The 26501-nt window shown below is 45.7% G+C and overlaps 1 protein-coding gene and 1 long non-coding RNA gene across 3 annotated transcripts in view; both read left to right on the top strand.

The window, feature by feature from the left end:
* Positions 1-936: 936 nt before the first annotated feature.
* Positions 937-26501, top strand: part of LOC143819822 (uncharacterized) — a 150816-nt gene continuing 125251 nt past the window's right edge. The window contains exon 1 of the mRNA XM_077301862.1: positions 937-1266. Within this exon, the coding sequence (XP_077157977.1) occupies positions 1246-1266 (21 nt within the window). The 5' untranslated portion in view covers positions 937-1245. The remainder of the gene's footprint in view (positions 1267-26501) is intronic.
* Positions 1289-24360, top strand: LOC143819825 (uncharacterized). 2 transcript variants are annotated; one of them, XR_013225111.1, is made up of 5 exons: positions 1289-3459; positions 19456-19608; positions 21431-21585; positions 23125-23286; positions 24021-24360. It is a non-coding gene; the product is annotated as an uncharacterized LOC143819825 (long non-coding RNA). The 2 variants fall into 2 exon arrangements; XR_013225110.1 differs by lacking the exon at positions 23125-23286.

Genomic DNA, 26501 nt, shown 5'->3' with positions numbered 1-26501 from the left:
GCACACCCTGCCACTGTTCAGGGGTGCCAGCCGCCAGGAGGGACCTGGAGAGGCCCCAGAAAAAAAGCTCCTCTCCAGACTGCGGAGATCAGTTCCCCTGGACCGAAGGGCTGCTTGGGAGCTGGGTCTCTGTGGCGCATCATCAATTACATATTCTATTCGATCTTTCAACTGACCGTTTATCACAATGGCACCCAGCAGCACGTCATGAAATTAAACAAGTAATCTCACAATTAAAGAGTGGAAAAGCCCCCGGTGGCGATTTCATCCCCCCCCCCCCCAGGACCTACTGAAATCAAACATGGATTGGTGGGCCCCAATTTTAACCTCTTTATTAACATACATCGATCAGACAGCTCAGATTCCCCTTGACTGGGGACTTGGTGTCATAGTGCCCATCTTCAAGAAAAGTAACAGAGATGATCCCACATGTTGAGGACGTCGTATGGAGGGTCCAGAATGTAACAAGCATTTCACTACATTTAAGGTAAGCATTTCACTACATTTAAAGGGTGCGGAAATGAGAGAGAAGCGGATTGCCCCAAGGTCACCCAGCTGGCTGCCTGGGGAGGAGAGGGGAATCAAAGCCTGTTCTTCAGATTACAGGCTGCTGCTCTCAACCACCTCAACAAAATGGCCACTCTTAACTAGGACACCAAGATCGGCAGGTTGGCTGAGAAATAGGGGGGGAATATAATGACCGGGTGGGGGGATATTGCTATATCCCCCTAGGAAATCACAGAATAAAATGCAGGAGGCTGCTAGTGATATGGGAGACAATGGGGATCCGCAGGGCGATCCTGAACAGAGTGACACCCCTTTTGAAGGCCTGTCAATCACCCCCGAACTGCAGAGGGAGGGAGCTGCAAGCTTTGGCAAATCCCAGAAAGGAAGGAAGGAAGGAAGGAAGGAAGGAAGGAACCTGCTTAACCGCAGCTGCTTCGCCCAACAGCTTGCAAAAGATCGCCTCCGTCCTGGGCAGCATGCTGCAGCACCGACCCAGTTGCACTTTCCACGAGCAGAGGCTGCGGGGGGAACCGGAGAGAGGCGCCTGCCGGAGACGTCAGAGGAGGCGGCCATCGGGTCCTCCTGCTCACGTGTGAACGGGCTACTCTGCTCCGGGAACTGGAAGGCAGGCCCAGCAGCGCTCGGCTCGCCTTGCTCCGCGGCTGGAAGGGCTGCGGGGACCTCCGCGGCGGAGGAATTCTCCGAGGGAGCCGGCGGGATCGGGACTCTTCCCCCGGGATGCGCCCGGAAGGAGACCAGGTCAGGCAGCGCTTCTCTCGGCAGGCTCCCTCCCTCGCTCGCGTGGCTGTTTCCCCTGCCCTTCCGCGGGGCGCCCTGTCCAGAGAGCTTCCCAGCGTCTTCTTCCAACACCCTTCCCCGCTCCGAGAGGAATTCTCCGGGGAGCTTCCCAAAAGGGGGCGGGGGCGGGAGACGCCATCAGCACAACCGGTCCTAAAGCCAGTTCCTCAATCGAAGCCTTTAGAAAATCCTCCTGGTCTGCCCGGGGCTCCCGCAGATGCTGTATCGCTTTTGCTGTTTGAACTTGTCGCCACCAGGTGGCAAAGAGACCCGATGGGCCAAGAGCAGAGACTCGTAGTGTTCGAAGGAGCCATAAAGGCCATCTAGTCCAGCTCCCTGCTAGGTCTGATTTTGCCTTTAGTCTACTGAACTGGTGAGTGGGCAGGACCAAAAGAAGGATCCTGAGAGGGCATACCTCTTAACCAACATGTGACTCTGTCAGAATCTAACACCCAATGCTGCCAAGAGACAGAACCTGCTTTCCCCTCCGCTTTATTGGGGGGGGGGGGTAATATCTAGCTGGAGAAGAGTTCTGATGAGCTCAGAAAGCTTGCCCAGTATTTTCTATCCTTTCGGCTGGCCCAGACAAAAGCATTCGGTTTGTTCTTTGGCACAGAGAGTCCCTGTGAGATCAGGGATAGCTAAAGTGATGCTGGTGCTAGAGGCAAAACCAAACCCAAAGGACAAACTCGCCCACTGTTTTACTTGGAGTTTAAGCCACAAAGAAGTTATCGTGTGCAAGGCCTAATGAAAGAAACAGGGAGGCCTGGGCTCAATGAAGCAGTCTCCTATCTGGTTGAATTGACTAAGAATATGCCAGCCTTTCTTAGTGGTCTCCCATCCAAGTATTGACTGTCAACAGCCCTACATAACTTCCAGCACTCATCTTGAATTTGCTTCAGAGGGGTCTGGAGATTTGACCTGCTGTGTATTTAGGCCTCCTCTGAACAGACCCCAGATTTCCATGGTAGCAGGCCCAGCTCCAGTGACAAAGTCAGGAACAAGGGAATAAACAGGCAAGGAGCAAGGAGAGGGTAAGTGGCATTTTTAGATCCTTAGATACACCAGTTTACATATATACATATAAAGTTCTATCAAGACAGACTAAGTAAAAAGGATTAAAGTAGTATGGAGGGTAAATAGATAAGAAATACTTCTAGGTTCCAACATTTTGTAATTGCTCAGTGTTGTAGCTGCTCAACTACTTAGTTGTAGCTAATTTTAGGTCTAATGTTAGTTTTGTTCTAGTTTTCTTGCATTGTTCTAATTTTAGTTCTGTTGTAGCTGCTCACTGTCATTCAGTGAATGGACGTCAGCAGGGCAAAAGAGATTGAACCTGGGTAAGTGCAAAGTAATACATGTTGGAGCCAAAAATCCGAACCATAAACCTACGCTGATGGTGCCTGAACTGGCGGGAACTGACCAGGAGAGAGATCTTGGAGTCATGGTAGAGTGACTCACTGAAGATGTCAACTCCGGGTGCGACTGCAATAAAAAACGGCCAATGCTATGCTGGGGATCACTGAGGAAGGGCATGGAAAGTGAGTCAGCCGGGACTCTAATGCTCCTGGATAAACCTACTGGGCGGCCTCCTTTGGAATACTGCATTCAGTTCTGTTCACCACAGCTCAAAAAAGATACAGCATTGGAAAAGGTGCAGAAAAGGGCAACTAAAACAACTAAGGGGGTGGAACTCCCTCCTTCTGAGGAAAGTTGAAAGAGATTGGGGCTTTTTAGCTTGGAGTAACAATAATTGAGAGGTGACACGAGAAAGGCTCACAAAATTATGTACGGGATAGAGACAGTAGAGAATGACGTTCTTTTCTCCGTTGCTCACAAAATAAGAACACCTGAGCACTGCAGGAAATGAATGAGGCTTACCACAGATCCAAAATGGCTTCTCTGATGGCATTCTCTTTGTTTGAACTTGATGCAGCATTGGAATACAAGGCACCTCGCAAGCTCAGAAATGTGCATTAGGCACGGAACACCAGTTTTGCATTCAAGAGGCTTTAATCTCCGGCACCTTCAGTTAAAGGAACAGATATTTGGTGTGAAAGATCTTCTATGAGAGACCCTGAAGAGCAGCTGCCGGTCAAAATAGGCAATACAGAGCACGACAGACCCGTGATCTGACTCTGCATAAGATACATGGTATGTTGATATGATCTGCCTGCTGCTACTGTCCAGCACCCTAAATGTCACCATTTCAGACTGGATGAAAGAGGAAACAGCTCTTAACCTTCATGTGAATCATTCTGTGCCAATGGTTGCCACATCACACAAGATTTTATCAGCTACATTAAAAAGTTTTGCTTTTTTGGGGAGGTGGCGGGTTTCCCTGATATATTGTGTAAAGATGAAAGTATTGTATAAGTTATGCCTAGCAGCATGAGTACAAGTGCAGTGTATATATATCGTATATCTGGGCTGAAGATGACTTGGAGCAAACCTTGGTGTGTGTGTGGGGGGGGGGGGCTATCTATGTACTGGCGTGCACAGTGGAGAAGCATCAGGATTTCCCACCCCTGACATAACAGCACAAGTGAAGGATGTGAAAAAATCTTCATCTGTACAATCGCTGACAATTACAGATTGTAGGAGGGAAATTATATTGCAAAGAGTGAACAAAATCATTATTTTGACAATCTCTTCTGCTGACTTTTAATTATCTTTAAATTTGGTCTATAGAATGATTTGGGGGGGGGAACATGTCTGGAATTTTGGAAATTGTCACTTCTCATTTCGCAGACTGAGCAATTAGAAACATTCGGCCAAAAGAGTCATTAATACAACAAAAATACAAAATGTCTTTACACTTTATACGTTCTTTTAACTGTATGAACTGCCCTATCAATAGGTATTCCTTTCTTACTTAAGGACATAATAGTGGATGATTGCAAAAATTGGGATTAGAATTCCAGAACTTGTGGTTCTTTCTTGCATTCGCAAACATGTGTGCCTTGTTCTTGCTTTCTTTTTTTTATATTTCCAATTTCTGAAGTCTGCATTAAAAATTTTGTAAAGCAGGTGTAATGTTTCTTAAAGGGACTGAAACCAAATAACCCTTGTATCTTAAGCGTAAGGAATGTCCTATACTTTGTGGTGATTGAAGCAGAATCACAGGTTATTCCAGTGAAAAATATCCCCAAGGAATAAACCAAATTAAATTCTGTCTTATGCCGCAAGATCTTGAAGTTACAAGAGCCTTAAGTGAGTGAGGCCAGGTTCAGGGAATGCAGTTGAATTGTGTTGTTTATCGAGATCTTTTTTTCAAGTAGTTTCTCTAGGGCTGCCAGCTCTGGGTGCGGAAATACCTGTCGATTTGGGGGCTGGAACTAGGGGAGGGGAGAGCTTCCGTTTCCATGAAAAAAAAATCCCCTTCAGCTACGGTACGCAATCCCCTCAAGGGAAAAACCAAGAAGTCATGTCAGTCTGCTCTAAGAAAGCATTTTAGCAAGACAAAATTGATACAGAAATTGCAGAATCCTGAGGCCGATCATCTTGACCCACAATGATAAAGTTGGAATAGCGCAAAAGGATTTGTAGCAAGGGGGGGGAGATACAAACCCATTGTATTTTAAGGTCGTAGTGTGCCTATTTATTGGGACCTGGGTCGATAGTCTACAACAGAGGTAGTCAACCTATGGTCCTGCAGATGTCCGTGGACTACAATTCCCATGAGCCCCTGCCAGCAAATGGACATCTGCAGGACCACAGGTTGACTACTCCTGTCAAAATGCCCAATTTCAAAGGACCTTTCAAATTTCCATCCCTCAACAAAACGTCATCCCTTAATCCTCACCTGTGTTAGATCCTGTCAGCTCCAGAGACAAGAAACATTACTTCAAGGCGACAAATTGTGCTCGGGCCACTGAATATATTTCTGAATGGCGACAGAAACTGGATTTCAGCTCTGTATCCGTGGTTCACAGCCTTGTGAACTGGCTGACGGCGGCTGGGTGAGACCTGGTTGAGTTCTTTTCTCAGGTACTTTAAGCCTGGGTATGCCCAGAGGTCCAAGCTAAAGGGCAAGAGCCAAAGGACCTCTCAGGGCCGTAGGCGAAATGGGAGAGAAAGAGCCACTAGCAGCTATAGATAGTCAGCTATAGACAGACCTACTCTGTATTCAGACTCTAGCTGACGGATATTGAGTTAGCAGAATGCTTATTTAAGCTACTGTGCAATCACAGCAATGCTGGCTGAGTGAGCATAGACCGAAAACAGCAACGAAAGCACAGACTCAGGTTGTGCTATTAAATGAATACAGCAACTGTTTACTAGAGAACTCCATTCTAGGCAGGAAAGAGAAGAAAATAGTCCCTAAACTCATCTAGCTATTTGGGTGCGGAGAGATGCTGGACGCATCTTTACACCCACCATACTGCAGGCAGGCTGGCAGGAGAGAGAGGAAGGGATTTCTGAAGAAAAATCAGGAAAGAGGAAGTTGGCCCTAAGAGGCTCAGTTTAACCTTAAAGGGACTGCATCAGAGAGATCAGAAAGGTGAGTGGTCAGTGTTCCTGTCAATCTCACTGACACTATGGTTAGGAATCTTCTGCAGGCAGAGGCAAGAGGCATTGCACAGGGCACAGCTACCCATTATGAAGTCCTTTGAGGGGAGCAAGACAAGACTTTGCACCAGGTGTGTAACAGGAGCTTGGTGCCTCCCAGATGCACACTGGCTCTTTCCTGTTTGTGACTAAAGAAGACAGGTATAAATAGCTTTATCATCTCCTCCCCACTGCTTTTGCATCTGCAGACCACCTTGTGAAGCCAAAGTGTGAACTGCTGTAAAAAAAATCTTTATAGGGCTACACCTAAATTTGTGACAGAGCCAACAGAGGATCCAAAAACAAGGTTTGCAGAAGTAAAGACAGCAGGAGAGATAAAGTTGCTTCTCCCTGCTTCCTTCAGCCATCAACATAAAAGAGCTGGGATTATGTGAAGCCCTTGGGTTGTTCCCTAAGGCAGGCGTAGTCAACCTGTGGTCCTGCAGATGTCCATGGACTACAATTCCCATGAGCCCCTGCCAGCAAAAGATGGCAGGGAATCGTGGGAATTGTAGTACATGGACATCTGGAGCAGTGGTCCCCAACCATTTTATCGCTGGGGACCACTCAACGCCGGGGACCACTCACCGGGGACCACTCAACGCCTTTTACTGAAGCCCGGTGGGGGGGGGTAGTTTACTCCTCTACTCCCAACCACTGCCCTAGTGCTCTCTGATCGCTGTGGTAATGTTTAAACATCCCTTCAAAATAAGATACATGTCACAACAATGAAGTGTGTTGTAAAGGGCCGGGGGGGGGTGAAGTAAAGGGCCGGGGGGGAGAAGGCGTCCTTCGGGGCCCACCTCCAATTAGTCGAAGGACCACATGTGGTTCGCGGCCCACAGGTTGGGGATCGCTAATCTGGAGGACCACAGGTTGACTACCCTTGCCCCATGGGATTTTCTACATTCTCATTTTACTAGCTGGTAAATTCCTGTTTCTTCTCCCCCCCCCCCCATTCTGGATGTGCTTTGCTCCCTCTAGTGGTATATTCAATATTACACAGAATTATGTCCAGCATAAAAACCTGCAGTTCAAATCTGCAGGGAGATATGCTGGAAATAAAACTGTGTGATATCAAATAAATTACTAGGGTGAGCAAAATACATACAGAACCCTCGCCCCACAAAAAAACAAAACAAAACACAGGAGCTTACCAGAGAGTAAAATGTGAATGTGGGAAAACCACATACAAGGACTTGGTCATATGTAGATGAAGCATGAAGCCTTTCCCCTTTGTCTTGTTTGTTGCAATTTTATATCTTCTGTATTGTAAATTTGTGGCAGTCCTTACTGGGGGGAAAGCAGGTAATTTAAAAATATGAATAAAGAAATAAATGGTGTTTTTAAGGCCTATAGAGGGATATTATTTTAGAAGAAGAAGAAGAGTTGGTTCTTATATGCCTCTTTTCTCTACCCAAAGGAGTCTCAAAGCAGCTTACAGTTGCCTTCCCTTCCTCTCCCCACAACAGACACCCTGTGAGGTAGGTGAGGCTGAGAGAGCCCTGATATCACTGCTCGGTCAGAACAATTTTATCAGTGCTGTGGCGAGCCCAAGGTCACCCAGCTGGCTGCATGTGGGGGAGTGCAGAATCAAACCCAGCTCGCCAGATTAGAAGTCCGCACTCCTAACCACTACACCAAACTGGCTCTGTATTTTACATCAGACCCACTATTTACGTGTGCTGTCTCTTTCAAAGAGATGCTATTAAGCCTGTAGTACCGCTTGAGTTTCTTCACCGAGGCAGTGGAATTTTCCGATCAGCGAGGTTGGTGACTTATAGGACTCAAGCCATTAACTACAAGCAAAAAAGCTCCCCTTCTTATTTCCAGTGGTGTTTCATTTCATATCCGTAATTATAGAACAATATTTTTAAAGGGTGGCATATATCCTCAATGAAGCTTCTGGAGCCATATCAGGCTTTCTCTTCAAGCTATCACAACAGCACAAGTTTGCAACAGACAAAAATGCACATTAAAAAAACCCACCGAGAGGCTACTTACCACCTTGGCATGTAGAAGGCTAGCTCCTCCTTCCGCCTGCAGCGCTGCAATTACACCCTGCCTAGAGATGGAGGAGGAGGAGGAGGAGGAATTAGTTTGTATACCCCACTTGTTACTACCTGAAGGGGTCTCAAAGTACACTTACAATCACCTTCCCTTCCTCTCCATACAACAGGTACCCTGTGAGGTAGGTGGGGCTGAGAGCCCTGATGTTGCTGCTCTGGGAGAACAGCAATATCAGGGCTGTGACAAATTTTATTCAAGGTGTAAGCTTTTGTGTTCACGTGCGCTTCCTCAAACATAATGAAATGGGAATCAGCAGTCCATACTTATAGGGAGAGGGTAAATTAGCAATAAATTAGTCCACAGCATAATGAAGCTTTTTAACAGATTCAAAGACCAAACAGGAATAAGAAGCTTAGCAATATGAGCCTGACAAAATTGGGGATAACTGGGCAGATGCAACCAGCAGATACTCTGCTTCCACCCTCCATCCATCTGCTCTCAAGCTTGGGGATGTCTTTTCTTCTGAATAAGCATTTGGAGTGGGGCAGTGGGCTATATGGGGTTGTCCCCAGAACATGCACCCTTCCTCAGCCATCATGAAATGGGAATTACCAGTCCATACCTATAGGTCAAGGGAAGTAAATTAGTAAATGGCATCACGAAGATATTCATTTTGTGTGCTTGTACTCGGCTGTAGCAGAATCAGATATTGTTGTTTGGGGAAAGAGTTGCCCACTGGTACGAAATGCAGGCATGTGGAAGGCTTCGATAACATTGCTGGGCTTCTCTGAGGTGTCCTTTGAGCATGAGTAACACACTCCAGGCCTCAGTGCAGTGTGTGCATGCTGGGCCTCCCCTTGCTGTCTTCTCCCTTGTCTGCCCTGGGATGACGTTTATGAACAATTTGAGAATGACAATTGGTAAAGAAGTGAGCATGGATCTTATTGTTGTTTGCGTAATGCAATGGATTCCAGACAACTATATGTTGTACATCATGGGGAATTTTTATTGTTACGGGAATTTTAAAAATGCTAAAAAACCCACAACCCCCCCCCCCAAAACATGCAAGCAATAGTAAGGAAAGTTTGCTAAAGGCTTCAATTGCAGAAACAACCCATTCCCTGGAGAGCACCAGGTTGAAATGATCACTGCCAGTAATGTAAGACAATAGCCGCCTCTTCCCCTGTATTTTCTATCATGCCATACAAAACAGCAGGAAGCTGGAGATTCTTCACAAGGTCCTTTGCCCTGTACAACAACAGAACTGTCCCCTGTTCCGATTTATGACTTCCATCTGTCAATACATCTTCTCATTTATAGGCAATAAAGCAATACCTCACTCATTGTGTGCGCCAGATCCAAGATTTAATCAGCCAAAATCGAGGTCTGCTGCCTGAGCGGAAAGATTAAGATTGACAGATTTCATAGGTTTAATTCTGGTGAGAAGCCAAGCTGTATCTCATCTCAGGCTTCTTAACCCGCCTGGTTCCACCCTGTCCAGCTGGTGGGTGTTTCTTTTCCCTTTATCTCCTATCTGCAACCTGTGCAGGGCCAGTGTAATTTTATAACGTGGCTGCTAAATCAATGCATTTGAATGGCTTTTCCATTGGATATCTTTGAACAGGGAAACCAGTTTCTGTAACCAGATTCATTCTGAGGACTGGCAAGCAAGAAACCACATTCATTTTTTTAAAATTATTATTGCATGGTGCAAAATAGGCGGAAGGGGATTTTAGAAAATCAAAGCAGGGACAACGGCTGGTTTTCCAGATTATGGAAACAATTATGGAAGAGCTGCTGCCTTCTCAGTAGTCACTCCTCCAAAAACACAGCTAATTAAGGAATGAGTGGTAAACAAAGGCCTCATTAGATGTGATGAGGTGAAATGTAACCTTTCAGCGCCAGTTCTCTGGTGCAAGACTCTGACTGGAATTATCGATGTATCCAATTCAAGAGCCAACTAAGATAGCCTGACTGAATTCAGGAGAGAGCAATGAACAAGACAGGGAAAGCCCCTCAGAAAGAGTTGAAAGCACTGAAAACCCCAGTTAGAACAGCCTTTCTCAACTCTTTTTACTGTTTTACCTGAAGCATTTTTAAGGCTTCGAGGAACCCCAGAAGTGGCAGGATCCTGCAGACTATGGTTGGAAAGCTCAGCTGTGGACATGCCCACCTTTCCGACCCCCTCCAGGCCCATCATTGGCCATTTGGAAAGGGCAAGTTGACAACCATATATGGACATATCACCTGATAAATGTTTAACAAACGTTTAAAAATATATTAAAATTAATTAATTCCCATTAATTCCATTCAGAAAACCCTTCCAGGGCTGTCAAGAAACTGCAGGGTTTCAAGAAACCCTGGTTGGGAAAGCCTGGGTTAGAATGAACATCCCAATAGGCCATCTGTCAACTCTGGGGGGAAATGTACACAAATTGTTTTGGGGGGAAATTCCCCACTCCAGGTCCAATTCTGTCACCAAGCAAATCCTTGTTTGTTCTGGAAGAAGCAGTTATTTCCAAAGATTCAAGCACTCAACCCAAAATGAGGCATTCTGTCTGCTTTGATAGAAGCATGACCAGCAGGAGAACATACTCTGTTTAAAGCCCCTCATTTATATAAGAGGAAAGGGCATGAGTTTGTCCCAACATTCAGTGGCAAAGTTACTCAAGAGAGAACATGCTGAGCTGCTTTGCACCTCTTTGGTTCATAACCATTTGGGTTTTTACCATCAAGATCAGGGGTAGGCATGTGAGCTAAGCCAAAAATCGGAACCACTTCTGCTTTGAATGACCATTAAAAGCCCTTCTCAAGCAGCCCTTTCAGCCGAAGCTTGAGCCGAAGCACTTTGGAGTTGTCCGAAGCGCTCCAGCCATTAAAGTCAATGGCATCATTGATTTTAATGGGGATTTTCAAGTTTCTGCCTTTCCCATGGCCTGGGTGTGTGTGGGAAGGGAGGTTTAAGTTAGAGACTCCAAACTTTCCAGGTGCCTCCAAGAGGCTCTTCTCCAACTCCTCTCCAAGTTTCAAAAAGATTGGACCAGGGGGTTCAATTCTAGGGGCTCTATTACTGCTTGGTCAGAACAGCTTTTTTCAGTCCTGTGGCAAGCCCAAGTCAGACTTCACACTCAAATCCAACAACCTTGCAAATTGCAAGTTGCAAATCTGCACTGCAATGCCATTTGCAAAAGCATTGCAATGACTGGCTGTAAGGCCCTACAACTCCCCCTAAGGTGCTTTTGTCATTAGGCTGCAGAGTTGTCTCTTCCTCCTCCCTCCTGTTGCCCTGGAAACCAGAGCAAAAGGAGGGAAACAGTCCTAGAGGAGAAGTGAAATTTAACTTTGTAGTTCTTTAAACCTCTTCACCGGCAGCTATTCAATATAGCCGAACATACCAGAAAGAAGCTGAAAATTCGGCTTTACTCAGGATCAGCTATACCAATAGTTAGACAGATTCTCTGATCTGTATCCGGCTTTTAAAATACCTGAAAAATACTGGTAAGGTATTTTGGGGGTATTTTTTCATTGTGGATACAACTGAATGCACACCCTTAGACACCACAAATAGTTGTTCAGGATCATAGGTCCATTGCTGTCTCATGCCCTTTTGTCGCACCATGTCCTGAAATAAAAGGACTATTGCACTGTTTCCTATTGCCTTCTGTCACTGGCCACCCCAGACTTGTAGCCCCTCCACAACCTTTTGAGGGATCCCCTCACAACAGCAATGAACACAGGTGCTGAGGCTGCCCAGAAAGGAGGTATCCCCAGGGAGATCCTGTAGTATTGTGTCAGATGCAAAACTCTTGAATCATGCCCTAAAAACGATGCAAGTGTCATAGAATCATAGAATCATAGAGTTGGAAGGGGCCATACAGGCCATCTAGTCCAACCCCCTGCTCAACCCCCTGCCCTAAGCATCCTAAAGCAACACAGTTCTTTTTCCCGGAACAGAAGATGGCATGTCACACTCTTAGCTCTACCAGTCCTTTCCGCATGGAGGTGAGTTCTTCCTGGTGGGAGTGGTTTGGAGAGGCATCTCATCCTGCACAGGACGGAACGGACAATGTCAGAGAAAATTTCAAGTGTTTTGAAATTTCTTTTGAGCTGCGTGGAGTAGCTTTTGTAAGCAGGTTTTTTAAAGTGTGTTTTCAACAATATTGTTCCTAAGATAGCTTTACTTTTTAAAATTCCCACGTAAAAGGAAGAGTTTTGTGACCCTTTGGGGACAGATTTTTAAGGGCAACATATACTTTTAAAAAGATGAACAGCAGCAGCATGTTTCCCCGTTCTGCCTGCAAACCAATATTAAAGTCCTGCTCCTATTTTGAATGTTGCAGAAATAAACCAGGCAGAATCCTGAGGAGGCAGAAGAGAACCGAGCACATGCTGAGGGGCAGAGAGGAAGGGATGAGCATGAGAAGAGGAGAGATCTCAAAAGTCTGGGGAAATGTATTAATTTGCAAACGATGCAGAGAAATTTCATTCTCCAGGTCTTTCCATTTTTGGAGCCAGATGAATGGGCCACAGCCAAGTATGTGCCATTGACTGCAGCAAGCGGTGTGCAGTAATACTAGGCAAGCCATCCTCCTTCGGACAGAATCCTATTTAAATTTCCTCTCAAACATACCCAAGGGATGACATTTTCTTGCACTGTGTGTGGGTGTGTGTGTGAAGTAATGACAGACACAAGGCTTGCTTCTCTCTCTGTGCTAGCTCGCTCTGAAGAAGCTTGGTTGAAGCTTGGTTGAAGCTTGGTCTCCTTCTCCAGCAGACTTGCCTTTTCTTTTATTTTCAGCCCAGGAAAGCAGACTTTTCAATATACGTTTTAGTCATGAAAGTTTACAGAAGATTTTGGTTGTGTACACATTACATTGTGATCAGAGTGCAAGACATGGCTTAATCTTCACCCAGGAAGGTTTCTTGAGATTAGCTATTTACAGAAACCCTGTCTTTCTGATGATTACACAGAGACCAGACCTTTCTTGGGTGTGCCCAACAGCTAGGAGCAGAGACAAAATTAGACAAATCTCTACAGTGTGGGTGAGGACGGACGGACAAGAATTCCAAACTTAGCAACAGTGCCCCAGCAGACTAATGAATGTGTCTGCCAGTCTTTCAGCTGTAGCGCTCCCCGTTTTGTGCTGAAGGCCACAGTTTTGGATCCAGCAGCAAAAGAAAAGTTGTGCCTGTCAAGGGAGGTCCAAAAAGAGGCTGGCGGGGGGGGGGGGAGATTTTCATTTGCCTTCTGAAACAGATTCATCTGGTAGCATTATTCAAATGTGTTTAGCTCCCCAACATGCTATCGTTTATTGTCTCTCTGCTTCCCAGTTGGAGGAGATTATCCTGGGAGGTTAATCAATACATTGCAAAAAAGAGAAAGGAGCAAAACCCGTGAAACAAAGAGCAGCCATGGACTCCTGAAAATTAAACTCTTGGCAGGCAAAGAGTCACCCCGCTAACCAATTGAAAGCAGATTCCTCCAAAACTTTCATTAAAATGTATTGACCCCTGTGGCCCCTTGCCACACTAATGAGTCTCCCACGAAAATACTACTGGATAAAAAATTACTCAGATACAAGAAGTCATATTTCTACATCCTCATAGAGTAAGAAGTAGCCGCACAGAAAAAGCACTTGTAACTGTATTGCTAAATTAGGGCTTGGTGCTAATATACTTGGGGCCATTTCGCACGGCTTCAAAGTAGCACAATGGTTGCTATTTGGAAACGCTACTAATTTGCCATAACCCACGACGTCGTAGACAATCTGCAACAATCCTGAAACCAATCAGCAAAAAGCGCTTCGTTGTGGCGCTTTCAGGGGAATCCAGAAAAGTGGATTCACCCTCCGGATAGCGATACACTCCTGCAACCAATCTGCAACAGTAGCGCTAAAGACCTGTGCGTTACCATTGTTGCTGGTTCTTCAAAGTCCCTCCCCCTGGCTCTCTCCTCCAAACTTCCGGCGAAGCGATCGCCATTTTTTTTTCTCCGAGCGAGCGGGGATAAACGCACCCGCGAGCCTCTTTCTGTTTAGAGGCTTCCCTGGCTTCAGTCCTTCACCTTTAGTCACTAAGCACAAAGCACTGAAAAGCCCGTTTGCTGAAATAAAGTCCCTTTATTTTTTACAAATAAATTCAGCCGAAAATCGGGACCGTGAGAGGGGGGGGGGGATTTTTTTTTTTATCACTCGAGACAGCGTGCAAACGATCATACAATCAAACGACAGCTCACATTAGGCAGCTGGATGGGTCTCTCCGTAGCAACGAATCTACCTAGATTCGTTGCTATGGGTCGTTTTTTTTTTTAAAAAACCTTTCTTAAAGGGAAAGGGGCTGTTTGGGAGCAAGCTAACGGCTGCCCATTGGCTGCTTGACGGCCAGGGGCGGGACGAGCTTGACAATAGCGCTTCCTTTCTAGCAATTTCTGCCGAGACCGGAAGCCTGTGGGAAACGCTAAAAAACGCAACTGATTCCACTACAAAGGCAGGTATGCATAACGACGAATTCCACTATTTTAAATGGCAATTTTTCATTCCGCAAACAATTTGCAACAAAGATCCCTGTGCGAAAAGGCCCTTGGTTACAGTTCCTTGTAGATGTATCTAGCTAGCCAACAGCTAAGAGGCTGTTGTTGTTGTTTTGAAATTGTAGCGTGTTATTTTATCGATGTTTTGCCAGTTGAAACAGAAACTCAAGCCCTTGATAACGGAGGTCCAATGGCTAGGGAAGAAAGGGTCAGAGGAGGGAGCATGCCTCCCCTGCCTTGATGGAGTGCAATGAATACTTTCATACAGCATCAAGAGCTTGGTAGGGATCCTTGACTATTCCTTATCAACAGTGGTGCAAGTCACAAATGTAGCTTGCCAGGTGTTTTACCACCTGTACCAGGTGAAGCTACTAGCACCCTATTTGGCCCCAGAAGACCTAGCCACAATGATCCATGTGACGGTCATCTCCAGGCTAGATTTCTACAACTATGTGGGGCTACCTTTGGCCCTGCTACAGAAGTTACAGCTGGCACAAAATGCAGCAGGATGGGTCCTCTTGGGGACCCCATGGAGGGCTCACATTCAGTCTGCCTTCCAACAGTTGCACCGGTTGCTGGTGGAGTTCTGGATCAGGTTCCAGGTTCTGGTACTGACCTTTAAGGCCCTATGTGGTCTGGGCCCTGGGTATCTGAAGGACCACTTCTCCCACTATGTCCCCCAGAGGACACTACACTTGACAAAGACTAGTATATTGTCATCCCAAGCCCCAAGGATGTGTGCCTGGTCTCGACCAGAGTCAGGGCCTTTTTGGCCCTGGCCCCCACCTGGTGAAATGAGTTGCATGTTGAGATCTAGGCTCAGATGGAGCTGTGAAAGTTCTGCAGGGCCTGCAAAACAGCACTCTTCCACCAGGCCTGGGACTGAGACCAGGGCAGTCCATAATTTTACAGGCACCCCTCCATCTCTTCCTTCTTAACTCTTCCTACTTGATGTCATCTCCAGTCTGGGATAGCTCGCAGAGGGCATGAAAGGGGTGCGGGATGGAGTTTTTATATGGTATTTTATTGCAATTTTATTACAGTAACTGGTTTTATTGAATGTTTTATTGTTGTGGACTGCCCCAAGCCCATAGAGGGAGGGGCAGTATAGAATATTTAAAAAAAATTCTTGTTATTATTGTTAGCATTATAGAATCATAGAATCATAAAGTTGGAAGGTGCCATACAGGCCATCTAGTCCAGCCCCCTGCTCAACGCAGGATCAGCCCAAAGCATCCAAGAAAAGTGTGTATCCAACCTTTGCTTGAAGACTGCCAGTGAGGGGGAGCTCACCATCTCCTTAGGCAGCCTATTCCACTGCTGAACTACTGACTATGAATTTTTTCCTTATATCTAGCCTATATCGTTGTAGTTTAAACCCATTACTGCACATCCTTTTCTCTGCAGCCAATGGAAACAGCATCCTGCCCTCCTCCAAGTGACAACCTTTCAAATACTTAAAGAGGGCTATGATGTCCCCTTTCAACCTCCTTTTCTCCAGGCTGAACATTCCCAAGTCCCATAAGGTTTGGTCCCCTGGCCCCAGATCATCTTCGTCGCTCTCCTTATATATGCTTGAATATTATATGCTTGAATATGCTTATTATATGCTTGAATTGATAATTGAATAAAAAAGATAGGTTGAGAAAGGCTAGATCTCATATTGAAGACATATTTTAAAAATTAGATATCACAAGGAATATTATATTCCTGGGATGATTCAGTTTTTAATATGAAAATTATTCCTATTTTGCTTTCTGTGGTGGCTATATGGGATATGAAAAATCTGATCTTCCTTTAATTTGTTTTCTTCATGAATTGACTAATGTTCCTAAATGTGTAGCTGAAATGTCCTTGCAAGCCAATTTGGGTAAATTATCCCGGTAATTAGCTTTCTGTTTCTATTCCAAAGTGGGCTTTTGAAAAGGTATTCTGGATTTTCATTTTTTATAAATGAAGATTCTTTCAAACTGTCCTGGTTTAAGATTTTTGACTCAAAGCTCCCTCACATTGGTTTAAGTGCTGACATTATTCATGGATTTGGTCCTACAGCTATAAACTCTTTCAATAGTAAACTTATCCAGGCAACGTGTCATTTAAATACAAGCTTTCATACTCACAGGTGGCTCTTCCTTATTTTGGGGGATCCCTGCCCCAGATCACTGCCTTCTTATCCCTTTAATTTGTCTATCCCAATTTTTTTCACTGACACAGTTATGAGTACAGCTCATCCCTGTTATAAGTGGTATATTAATGAATTCCTCTTTATTCAGAGCATTCCTGTGACTTTTTTTTACAGAAGATTGGTACGTTGGTGTATATTTTATTGGAATGGCCCTTATATGTGATTCCCTCCCCCAAATTTCTTTTTTAACCTCACTATAAAATAATCTTTTGCCTTTAGTCTAATAGTTCTCCTAATATCACCCTCATTGTCATTGAATTTTTAATTGTTTGGGCCTCATTGATCAAAGATGATATTTATCAGAGGAGAAAACATGACTGCTCAAGATATTTGATCAAAAGAGCTTTAATCTGATGAAAGAGAAGAAAAGAAAAACACAAATGCATTCTATGTTAAAAGATCCTTTCAAGTTTTGCTCTAGTTCTGCAGAACTTCTCTCTGTGCTAAGTTTTCTTCTTGCAGAAAATTTTGTTTTATGTTGTCAGCACTCAGCAGTATGCCCCATTCTACCACTTCATTCAGCTTCATATGTTGACCCAGCCTCTGTGTCTACCATAACTTAATATTATCATCATGGACAAACTGTGCTTTATTTTACAATACAATAAAAATCTTGAGCCCATGGTCATGATGAAATTATGCCAGTTTGTACAGAAACTGTCTATTTTCCTGGGATGTGGGGAGGCTGCAAGGAGAACAATGCACAGAAAAGTTACATGGATTGATCCCAAGGGTTCCTTAAATTCAGCAGTTTGCAGGAGGTTCAGGTGGTTCAGCCACCATTTTAATGTTAGGCCATTTGCTCCCCCACTCTGACCCCCCTTTTTACATCAGTACCAGCAGGGAACTATACATTGCAGAATTAGAACTCAGAACTTGTCTTGGGGGATTTAATTTTGTTTGGTATACAACACTACAAATAACACTGATTGTCTATCATGCTCATCAGCCCTAAGTTTGGAGTCATCAAGAATACAAACAGCAGCTGGAAATACTGTCAAGTATATTAGCGTCGAGGACTTTGTGTACTGAATTTAAAATATGGTAAACTCAATCAGCAATCATTTTGTAGTGTACTGAGATCTCAGGTCATTGTGGAAGGTGCGTTACTATTTACATTGACTCCTGGATGGCTAATTCACCGGCCTTCGCTTTGGCAGGCGTGTTTGTGGCTATTGAGCAACATAATGTTCTTGCTCCCCTGGAGGTGGAGGCCTAAGAAAGTAAGACAGAATGGGGCGGGGGGGGGGGGGGACTTCTCCTTGATCTCGCTGACACCAAAGTACTCTGCTCACTGCAGAAAAATAACACTCATGGTCACTCTGGAGTAAGTTATAATCTTCGTATAGAGAAGGTACAGGATTTTTGTCATTCATAGCTCATACGCAATGCTCCTTTCCAGCACATGGGGAAAAAACCCTTCTGCCATTTCACTGCTTCCCTGTTCCCACTTCCCCCCACCTATTCTGGAGGCTTCTTGACAGTTTTTGAGCTGGTTTTACAGGTTTTCATGAGAGGAAGAGTTGGTTCTTATATGCTGCTTTTCTCTACTCAAAGCGGCTTACAGTCACCTCACTTTTCCCGTTTTCCCCTCCATGGGAGTTACACTGGAATGTGGGCAGCATCACTGCCAGTGCTAAAGACACCTGATCCAAGGGACACTCCTTGTTTGAGGGCAAAGTTCCCCAGACTTGAGGAGATTGTGGCCAGCAGCCTACTTTGAGGTCCATTCCGCACCGGGATCCATGTTGCAAATTGTTTGCGGAACGAAAAATCACCATTTTAAATAGTGTAATTTGTCATTATGCATACCTGCCTTCGTAGCGGAATCCAGTTGCGTTTCTATCATTTCCCACAGGGTTCCGGTCTCGGCAAAAATCGCTAGCCAGGAAGCGATATTGCTGAGCTGTGTCCTGTCCCTGGCCGTCAAGCAGCCAATGGGCGGCCATTATCATGCTCCCAAACAGCCCCTTTCCCTTTAAGGAAGGTTTAAAAAAAAACACGTTGCAACGAATCTGCGTTGATTCGTTGCAATGGAGAGACCCATCCAGCTAGCAGTTGGTGTTTGAGCTGCCGTTTCATCGTTGCCACGCTCCCCCCGAGTGGAAAAAAAATCCCCCCCCCTCATGGGCGCGATTTTCGGCCAAAAATAGTGTGAAAAATAAAGGGAAAATAAACCAGCAAACGGGCCTCTGTGTTGCTTGTGCTTGGTGACTTTAAAAAGAGGGACTGCAGCTGGGGAAGCCTCGCTGGGTAAACGAAGGCTTGCCGGTGCGTTGATCTCCGCTCGCTCGGAGAAAAAAAATGGCGATCGCTTCGCCGGAAGATCAGAGGAGAGAGCCAGGGGGAGGGACGCACAGAACTTTCCCGGTAGTGTTGCAGATTGGTTGCAGGAGTGTAGCGCTTTCCGGAGGGTGAATCCACTTTTTGGGATTTCCCTGAAAGCGCTACAACGAAGCGCTTTTTGCGGATCGGTTTCAGGAGTGTTGCAGAGTGTCAACGACGTTGTGCATAACGGCAAAACTGTAGTGATTTCAATTAGTAACCATTGTGCTATTTTGGACGAATGCGGAACGGCCCTGGGTTTCTGCATTTTCAGAGAAGGAATGGGCAAGTGGAGCAGTGGCTGTCTTGCAGTGACATCTCCTGGCCAGGAATAAGGACTTCTCTTAGGCTTATTCCACACATTTTGGTTAAGGCAGGGGTAGTCAACCTGTGATCCTCCAGATGTTCATGGACTACAATTCCCCTGAGCCTCTGCCAGCATTTTGTTTGAGTAATTATTCCACAGGTCATAATAATATATGATGCTTTAAGTACGTATGAATCCATGTATTATTATTCAGAGTGCTTACCAAGTTCACACGCTTTTTAGGACTTCAACCTGAAGAAGCACTTTCAAGGGCTACAATCCCTTCTTGCCATGGAGAAAACAACTCCAGGAATGGAAGGAATTGACTTCTTGATCCTCACTTCCCCTCCACAGGGGAGCCCTAACTGACAGGTCAACCTATGGAAGGGAAACTGGGTAAGTGAGGTTTCCACCTGGATTCTGAAAACATCAAGGGCAGTTGAGATAAAAAAGGACTTTTTGCCAATAAGGTCACCTGACCCCATCCAATCTTTTTCTTTTTATTCCTCCCCCCCCCCCCCCAAAAAAAAATTGGATTCAGTAAAAATTGGATTTTGGCCTCCCAGAACTGTGAGGACTTTACTTTTCTTGGACTGCAAACCTTAAAACCAAGTTTGGCAGGTATCGAATCTCAAACCACCCCCCAGCAGAGAGAGAGCTTTTTTATGGTTCATTTGGATAAGATTTCCCCCAAGGGACTCCATTCGACAATGGATTTGACTTGCTTCTTGTAGATCCTTTTTGCCCCTTTAAATCAGTATATTACCAACACCTGGATTGTTAGTGTGTGGTTTAAATTTGAAGTGGGTGACAAACTAGTTGGGCACAATTGAAGAAGTGACCCCTTTGCCTATGTGAAATCCTGTACCTGTACTGGCAATGTTGTTGCTGTTGCTGTTGTTGTTGTTTTATTTGATTTATTTCCCGCCACTTCCTACAGGCTCGTAGCAGGTAACAATAGTCTTAAAATCCCCCATTAAACCCCCCGTTAAAAGACTATAAAAATACCCAACACGGCGGAAAATACCACTCTCCCCTACCCGAACAAGGGCATTGGGGGATGGAGGGTGATGATGACTACTTCAAACCCCTCAGGGGGGCAATGTTCTTCCTCGCCAATCCCAGCCTCAACCATAGACCTGGTGGAAGAGCTCCGTTTTACAGGCCCTGCGGAATGCTGACAGCTTCCGCAGGGGCCGCAGTTCACCCGGGAGCTCATTCCACCAGGTGGGGGCCAGGACAGAGAAAGCCCTGGCCCTGGATGAGGCTAGTCACACTTCTCTGGGGCCCGGAACGATCAGTAGGTTTTCTCCTGCAGAGCATAGAGCCCTGTGGGGCACATAGGGCGACAGGCGGTCCCTCAGGTATGTGGGTCCCAACCCGTGTAAAGCCTTAAAGGTTAGAACCAAAACCTTGAACCGGATCCGGACAGCAATTGGCAACCAGTGCAGCTGCCACAGCACCGGCTGCATGTGGGCCCTCCAAGGTGTGCTACTGAGGACTCTAGCAGCTGCATTTTGCACTAGCTGAAGTTTCCGTATCAAGGACAAGGGCAGGGCCACATAAAGCGAATGACAGAAATCTAATCTGGAGGTGACTGTCGCATGGATCACTGTGGCGAGGTGGTCAGGGGACGGGTAGGGCGTTAGTAGCCGGGCCTGGCGAAGGTGGAAGAATGCCTGGCCCGCTACTCTCTTGACCTGCGCCTCCCTAGTCAGGGAGGCATCGTTGGTCACCCCCAAATTCCTGGCTTGGGGCGCGATGGTAAGTTGCGCTCCCTCCAAGGTGCATAAACGCACTTCCTGTTCCTGCCCCCTTCTTCCCAGCCACAGGACCTCCGTCTTGGAGGGGTTGAGTTTCAGGCAACTCTGCTCGAACCATTCTGTCACTGCTTCCAAACATCTGACAAATGGTTCCGGGGGGGAGTTCGGGTGGCCGTCCATTAGGAGATAGAGCTGGGTGTCATCAGCGTACTGATGGCAACCCAGCCCGAAGTTCCGCACCAGCTGGGCCAGAGGGCACATAAAGATGTTGAACAAACTTTGCTTGAAGAACTGAAACAGTTTCCATCTGTATATTCTTCAATTCAGTTCAATATCAAAGTACATCAAAACATTTTTATGTTACAAACATGAAAGCATTGGTTGGTAAAGAACTTACCGTGGGTTACTCAATTACTGCCTCAGTGTGAGCTTTTCTCAACTTTTCTGCCATTCAGAAACTCCTGAGATATTCTTCTAGCTTCGATAACCCCCAGAAGTGCCACTGTTCAGGGATGCCAGCCTACAGGAGGGACCTGGAGAACCCCCAGAACGAAAGTTCCTGTCCAGACTGCAGAGATCAGTTCCCCTGGAGGAAAGGGTGGCTTGGGAGGTAGGTCACTTAATCAGTTCATCTGCGATGCTCTTTCAAACTGCAAAGCTGAGCGTGGGCTAAGGTGATTGACTGCTTCTTCATACAACAAAGTCAGTGCTCTACCATGAAGCTTTCCAAGTGACTTTGGGTGGTCATAACAACTCGAGGGATTGAAATGTGTGTGTGGGGGAGGGGAATCTGAAGTCCATGGAGGAAAGGGAAATGTAATGGCCAGATAAATATGGCCACTATACTGCACATACCCCTCAATGACCTTTTACCCACTTGACCCCCCCCCCAAGTAACTAAATGAGTAATAAATACAGTCAGAATCACCAAGTCAATCTCTTATGCTAGGGACTCCGAGGGACTTCCCCGGCCAGGGAATTCTGCACTCGAGAGAGAGCAGGCACACTGCTCAGGGGAGCCTGGCGCAAGAGGCAGGGCTTCTCCTTAAAAGGGGCCCCAAGCCCATGCCCAGGCGCCAAGGGGGCGAGCGCGATGGTCTCACGCAGCACCCCCTTTCCTGCCACCCTAGACCCTCCCCCCCACACACACGTGTCTTCTTGCTGCCCGCTCCTCCGCTGCCTCAATGGCGGCTGCTGCTAAGTATTCGCCGCTTTTCTTTATATTCTAGATTCATGGTGAGATGTGTCCAAAGGACTAAAATGTTGTCCACAAGGGCCCACAAAATAGAGAACAGACGGTTCTTTCAGGGTTTTTTTGTTTTGTTTCTTGTTGTTCAAAATGTTTAAATAAATAAATACATTCTGAGATATTTCTAATCTCCCAGTGTTTCTGGAAATCCTACACTGGTTGGTGGTTGGTCCAATCTGTCAGTTCAGCCATGCCTGCTTGTTTCTCCCTCTTGTGCTTCATGAGTCCACGTGGGGGGCCTGCTGCTCCCCCACGTGGGGGGAGCAAGACAGGCTGAACAGTCTACAGAGGATCTCTTCTCCAGAGTAGCATGGTCTGCGCATCAAGACAATGGGAATGCACCTTGGGCCTGTACATTCTCTCTCCTCTGTTTATGGCTCAGCAGTGAACGACTCCTAGGGCCTTTTCGCACGGGGATCTTTGTTGCAAATTGTTTGCGGAATGAAAAATCGCCATTTAAAATAGTGGAATTCGTCGTTATGCATACCTGCCTTTGTAGTGGAATCAGTTGCGTTTTTTAGCGTTTCCCACAGGCTTCCGGTCTCAGCAGAAATCGCTAGAAAGGAAGCGCTATTGCCAAGCTCGTCCCGCCCCTGGCCGTCAAGCAGCCAGTGGGCAGCCGTTAGCATGCTCCCAAACAGCCCCTTTCCCTTTAAGAAAGGTTTAAAAAAAAAAACAGACCCATAGCAACGAATCTAGGTAGATTCGTTGCAACGGAGAGACCCATCCAGCTGCCTAATGTGAGCCGTCGTTTGATTGTATGATCGTTGGCAAGCTGCCTCGAGTGATAAAAAAAAAATCCCCCTCCCCTCTCACGGGCCCGATTTTCGGCTGAATTTATGTGTAAAAAATAAAGGGACTTTATTTCAGCAAACGGTCTTTTATGTGGTTTGTGCTTAGTGACTAAAGGTGAAGGACTGAAGCCAGGGAAGCCTCTAAACAGAAAGAGGCTCGCCGGTGCGTTTATCCCCGCTCGCTCGGAGAAAAAAAAATGGCGATCGCTTCGCCGGAAGTTTGGAGGACAGGCTCAGGAGGAGGGACTTCGAAGAACCAGCAACAATGGTAACGCACAGGTCTTTAGCGCTACTGTTGCAGATTGGTTGCAGGAGTGTATCGCTATCCGGAGGGTGAATCCACTTTTCTGGATTCCCCTGAAAGCGCTACAACGAAGCGCTTTTTGCGGGTCGGTTTCAGGATTGTTGCAGATTGTCTACGACGTCGTGGGTTATGTCAAATTAGTAGCGTTTCCAATTAGTAACCATTGTGCTATTTTGAAGCCGTGCGAAATGGCCCCTAGTTTTGGAGGATTCTCATTCCATATGAGGCACAAACTGTGGCCCTACAAACCAGGATTCAGAACCACAAGTTAAACTTGGTTTGCAGCAGAGAACACTATAGTTGTTGTTGTTGTTGTTATTGAATTTCTTGACTGCCTCTCCTTCATTGGGGCTACCCTTTCAGGCCGGGGCATAGCAGTGTTTTTTTTCTGTAAAACAGAATTCTTTCGGTTATGAAGACGAGGAATGGGGAAAGTGAGCCCAGTAGCCCAAGACTGCCCAATCTTATTTCATAGCAAGACCTTATGGGGAAGGAGTTGCCTAAAGCTATATATTTCTGCATTTTTATAGGACAATTTTATAGCAGAATTTGTCTGTAAGGAGACTTGTCTGCTGATTTTCATTTTGGAGCAGAATCTGGATCTTTTCTTTGGGGGGGATTCCAGAGTAGTAAGAAGATAAGTAGAAAAAGGCATAAAGAGGGGCTGTGTGGTCCTCAAAATCTTTGTTCCTTTGCAGATGTATAAGGACCATATGGACCTCAATGTGGTGAACACAGCGATATTTTTCAGCGTTCTTGGATACCTAATTATAAAAAGCAAATCTGTGGAATGTGCCGCATTTGTTCGTTCGTCCAGGTGTTGCTCCTTTGAGGATGGATTCAAGTGGGTGGGGGAGGGAGAGCTGCATGAAATCTTCATGATTTTTGCACTGAACCCCTTCAGACTCACCATAAGACCACCTATTGTATCGATAGGCACAGCATACACCACAAAAATCACAGATCCATGCCTTTATAACCATGCCACGGAGCAAAAATATGGATCCAAAGCATGGATTCTCAGGGTTTTTGCATCCAGGCCCCCCAAACTCACAGTAAGATCACTTCTTCTATTGACAGCCACAGCGTACAACACAAAAAAATCATAGATCCAAACCTTTATGGCTACGGCACAGAGTGAAAACTTGGTTCCAAAACATGGATCCTCAGGGTTTTTGCACTGGGCCTCCACAAAAGTCACCGTAAGATTATGTCTTCTATCGATAACCAAAGCATAAGCCACAAAAATCACAGATCCACACCATCATGAGTGAGGAGAGATTCAGGGAATGCAGGCTGAACAGTCTACAGAGGATCTCTTCTCCAGAGTAGCATGGTCTGCACTTCAAGACAATGGGAATGCACCTTGGGCCTGCACATTCTCTCTCCTCTGTTTATGGCTCAGCAGTGAACGACTCCTAGTTTTGCAGGATTCTCATTCCATATGAGGCACAAACTGTGGCCCTACAAACCAGGATTCAGAACCACAAGTTAAACTTGGTTTGCAGCAGAGAGCACTATTGTTGTTGTTGTTGTTGTTGTAATTGAATTTCTTGACTGCCTCTCCTCCATTGGGGCTACCTTTTCAGGCCAGGGCATAGCAGTGTTTTTTTCTGTAAAACAGAATTCTTTCGGTTATGAAGACGAGGAATGGGGAAAGTGAGCCCAGTAGCCCAAGACTGCCCTATCTTATTTCATAGCAAGACCTTATGGGGAAGGAGTTGCCTAAAGCTATATATTTCTGCATTTTTATAGGACAATTTTATAGCAGAATTTGTCTGTAAGGAGACTTGTCTGCTGATTTTCATTTTGGAGCAGAATCTGGATCTTTTCTTTGGGGGGGGGGATTCCAGAGTAGTAAGAAGATAAGTAGAAAAAGGCATAAAGAGGGGCTGTGTGGTCCTCAAAATCTTTGTTCCATTGCAGATGTATAAGGACCATATGGACCTCAATGTGGTGAACACAGCGATATTTTTCAGCGTTCTTGGATACCTAATTATAAAAAGCAAATCTGTGGTATGTGCCGCGTTCGTTCGTTCGTCCAGGTGTTGCTCCTTTGAGGATGGATTCAAGTGGGTGGGGGAGGGAGAGCTGCATGAAATCTTCATTATTTTTGCACTGAACCCCTTCAGACTCACCATAAGACCACCTATTGTATCGATAGGCACAGCATACACCACAAAAATCACAGATCCATGCCTTTATAACCATGCCACGGAGCAAAAATATGGATCCAAAGCATGGATTCTCAGGGTTTTTGCATCCAGGCCCCCCAAACTCACAGTAAGATCACTTCATCTATTGACAGCCACAGCGTACAACACAAAAAAATCATAGATCCAAACCTTTATGGCTACGGCACAGAGTGAAAACTTGGTTCCAAAACATGGATCCTCAGGGTTTTTGCACTGGGCCTCCACAAAAGTCACCGTAAGATCATGTCTTCTATCGATAACCAAAGCATAAGCCACAAAAATCACAGATCCACACCATCATGAGTGAGGAGAGATTCAGGGAATGCAGGCTGAACAGTCTACAGAGGATCTCTTCTCCAGAGTAGCATGGTCTGCACTTCAAGACAATGGGAATGCACCTTGGGCCTGCACATTCTCTCTCCTCTGTTTATGGCTCAGCAGTGAACGACTCCTAGTTTTGCAGGATTCTCATTCCATATGAGGCACAAACTGTGGCCCTACAAACCAGGATTCAGAACCACAAGTTAAACTTGGTTTGCAGCAGAGAGCACTATTGTTGTTGTTGTTGTTGTAATTGAATTTCTTGACTGCCTCTCCTCCATTGGGGCTACCTTTTCAGGCCAGGGCATAGCAGTGTTTTTTTCTGTAAAACAGAATTCTTTCAGTTATGAAGACGAGGAATGGGGAAAGTTAGCCCAGTAGCCCAAGATTGCCCAATCTTATTTCATAGCAAGAAGTTATGGGGAAGGAGTTGCCTAAAGCTATATATTTCTGCATTTTTATAGGACAATTTTATAGCAGAATTTGTCTGTAAGGAGACTTGTCTGTTGATTTTCATTTTGGAGCAGAATCTGGATCTTTTCTTTTGGGGGGATTCCTCGGCAGTTGTCCACTCCTGGTTGAATTAGATTACATCTAATAGCATTATGAAAGGGGCTGTCCAATAAGACATGTGCACTTGTCTCTTCCCAACCACTGGCACAA

This window comes from Paroedura picta, chromosome 10 (assembly GCF_049243985.1).
Source record: "Paroedura picta isolate Pp20150507F chromosome 10, Ppicta_v3.0, whole genome shotgun sequence".
Lineage (NCBI taxonomy): Eukaryota > Metazoa > Chordata > Lepidosauria > Squamata > Gekkonidae > Paroedura > Paroedura picta.
Note: the sequence above shows the minus strand (reverse complement) of the source record. Positions and strands in the feature narration are given on the sequence as shown.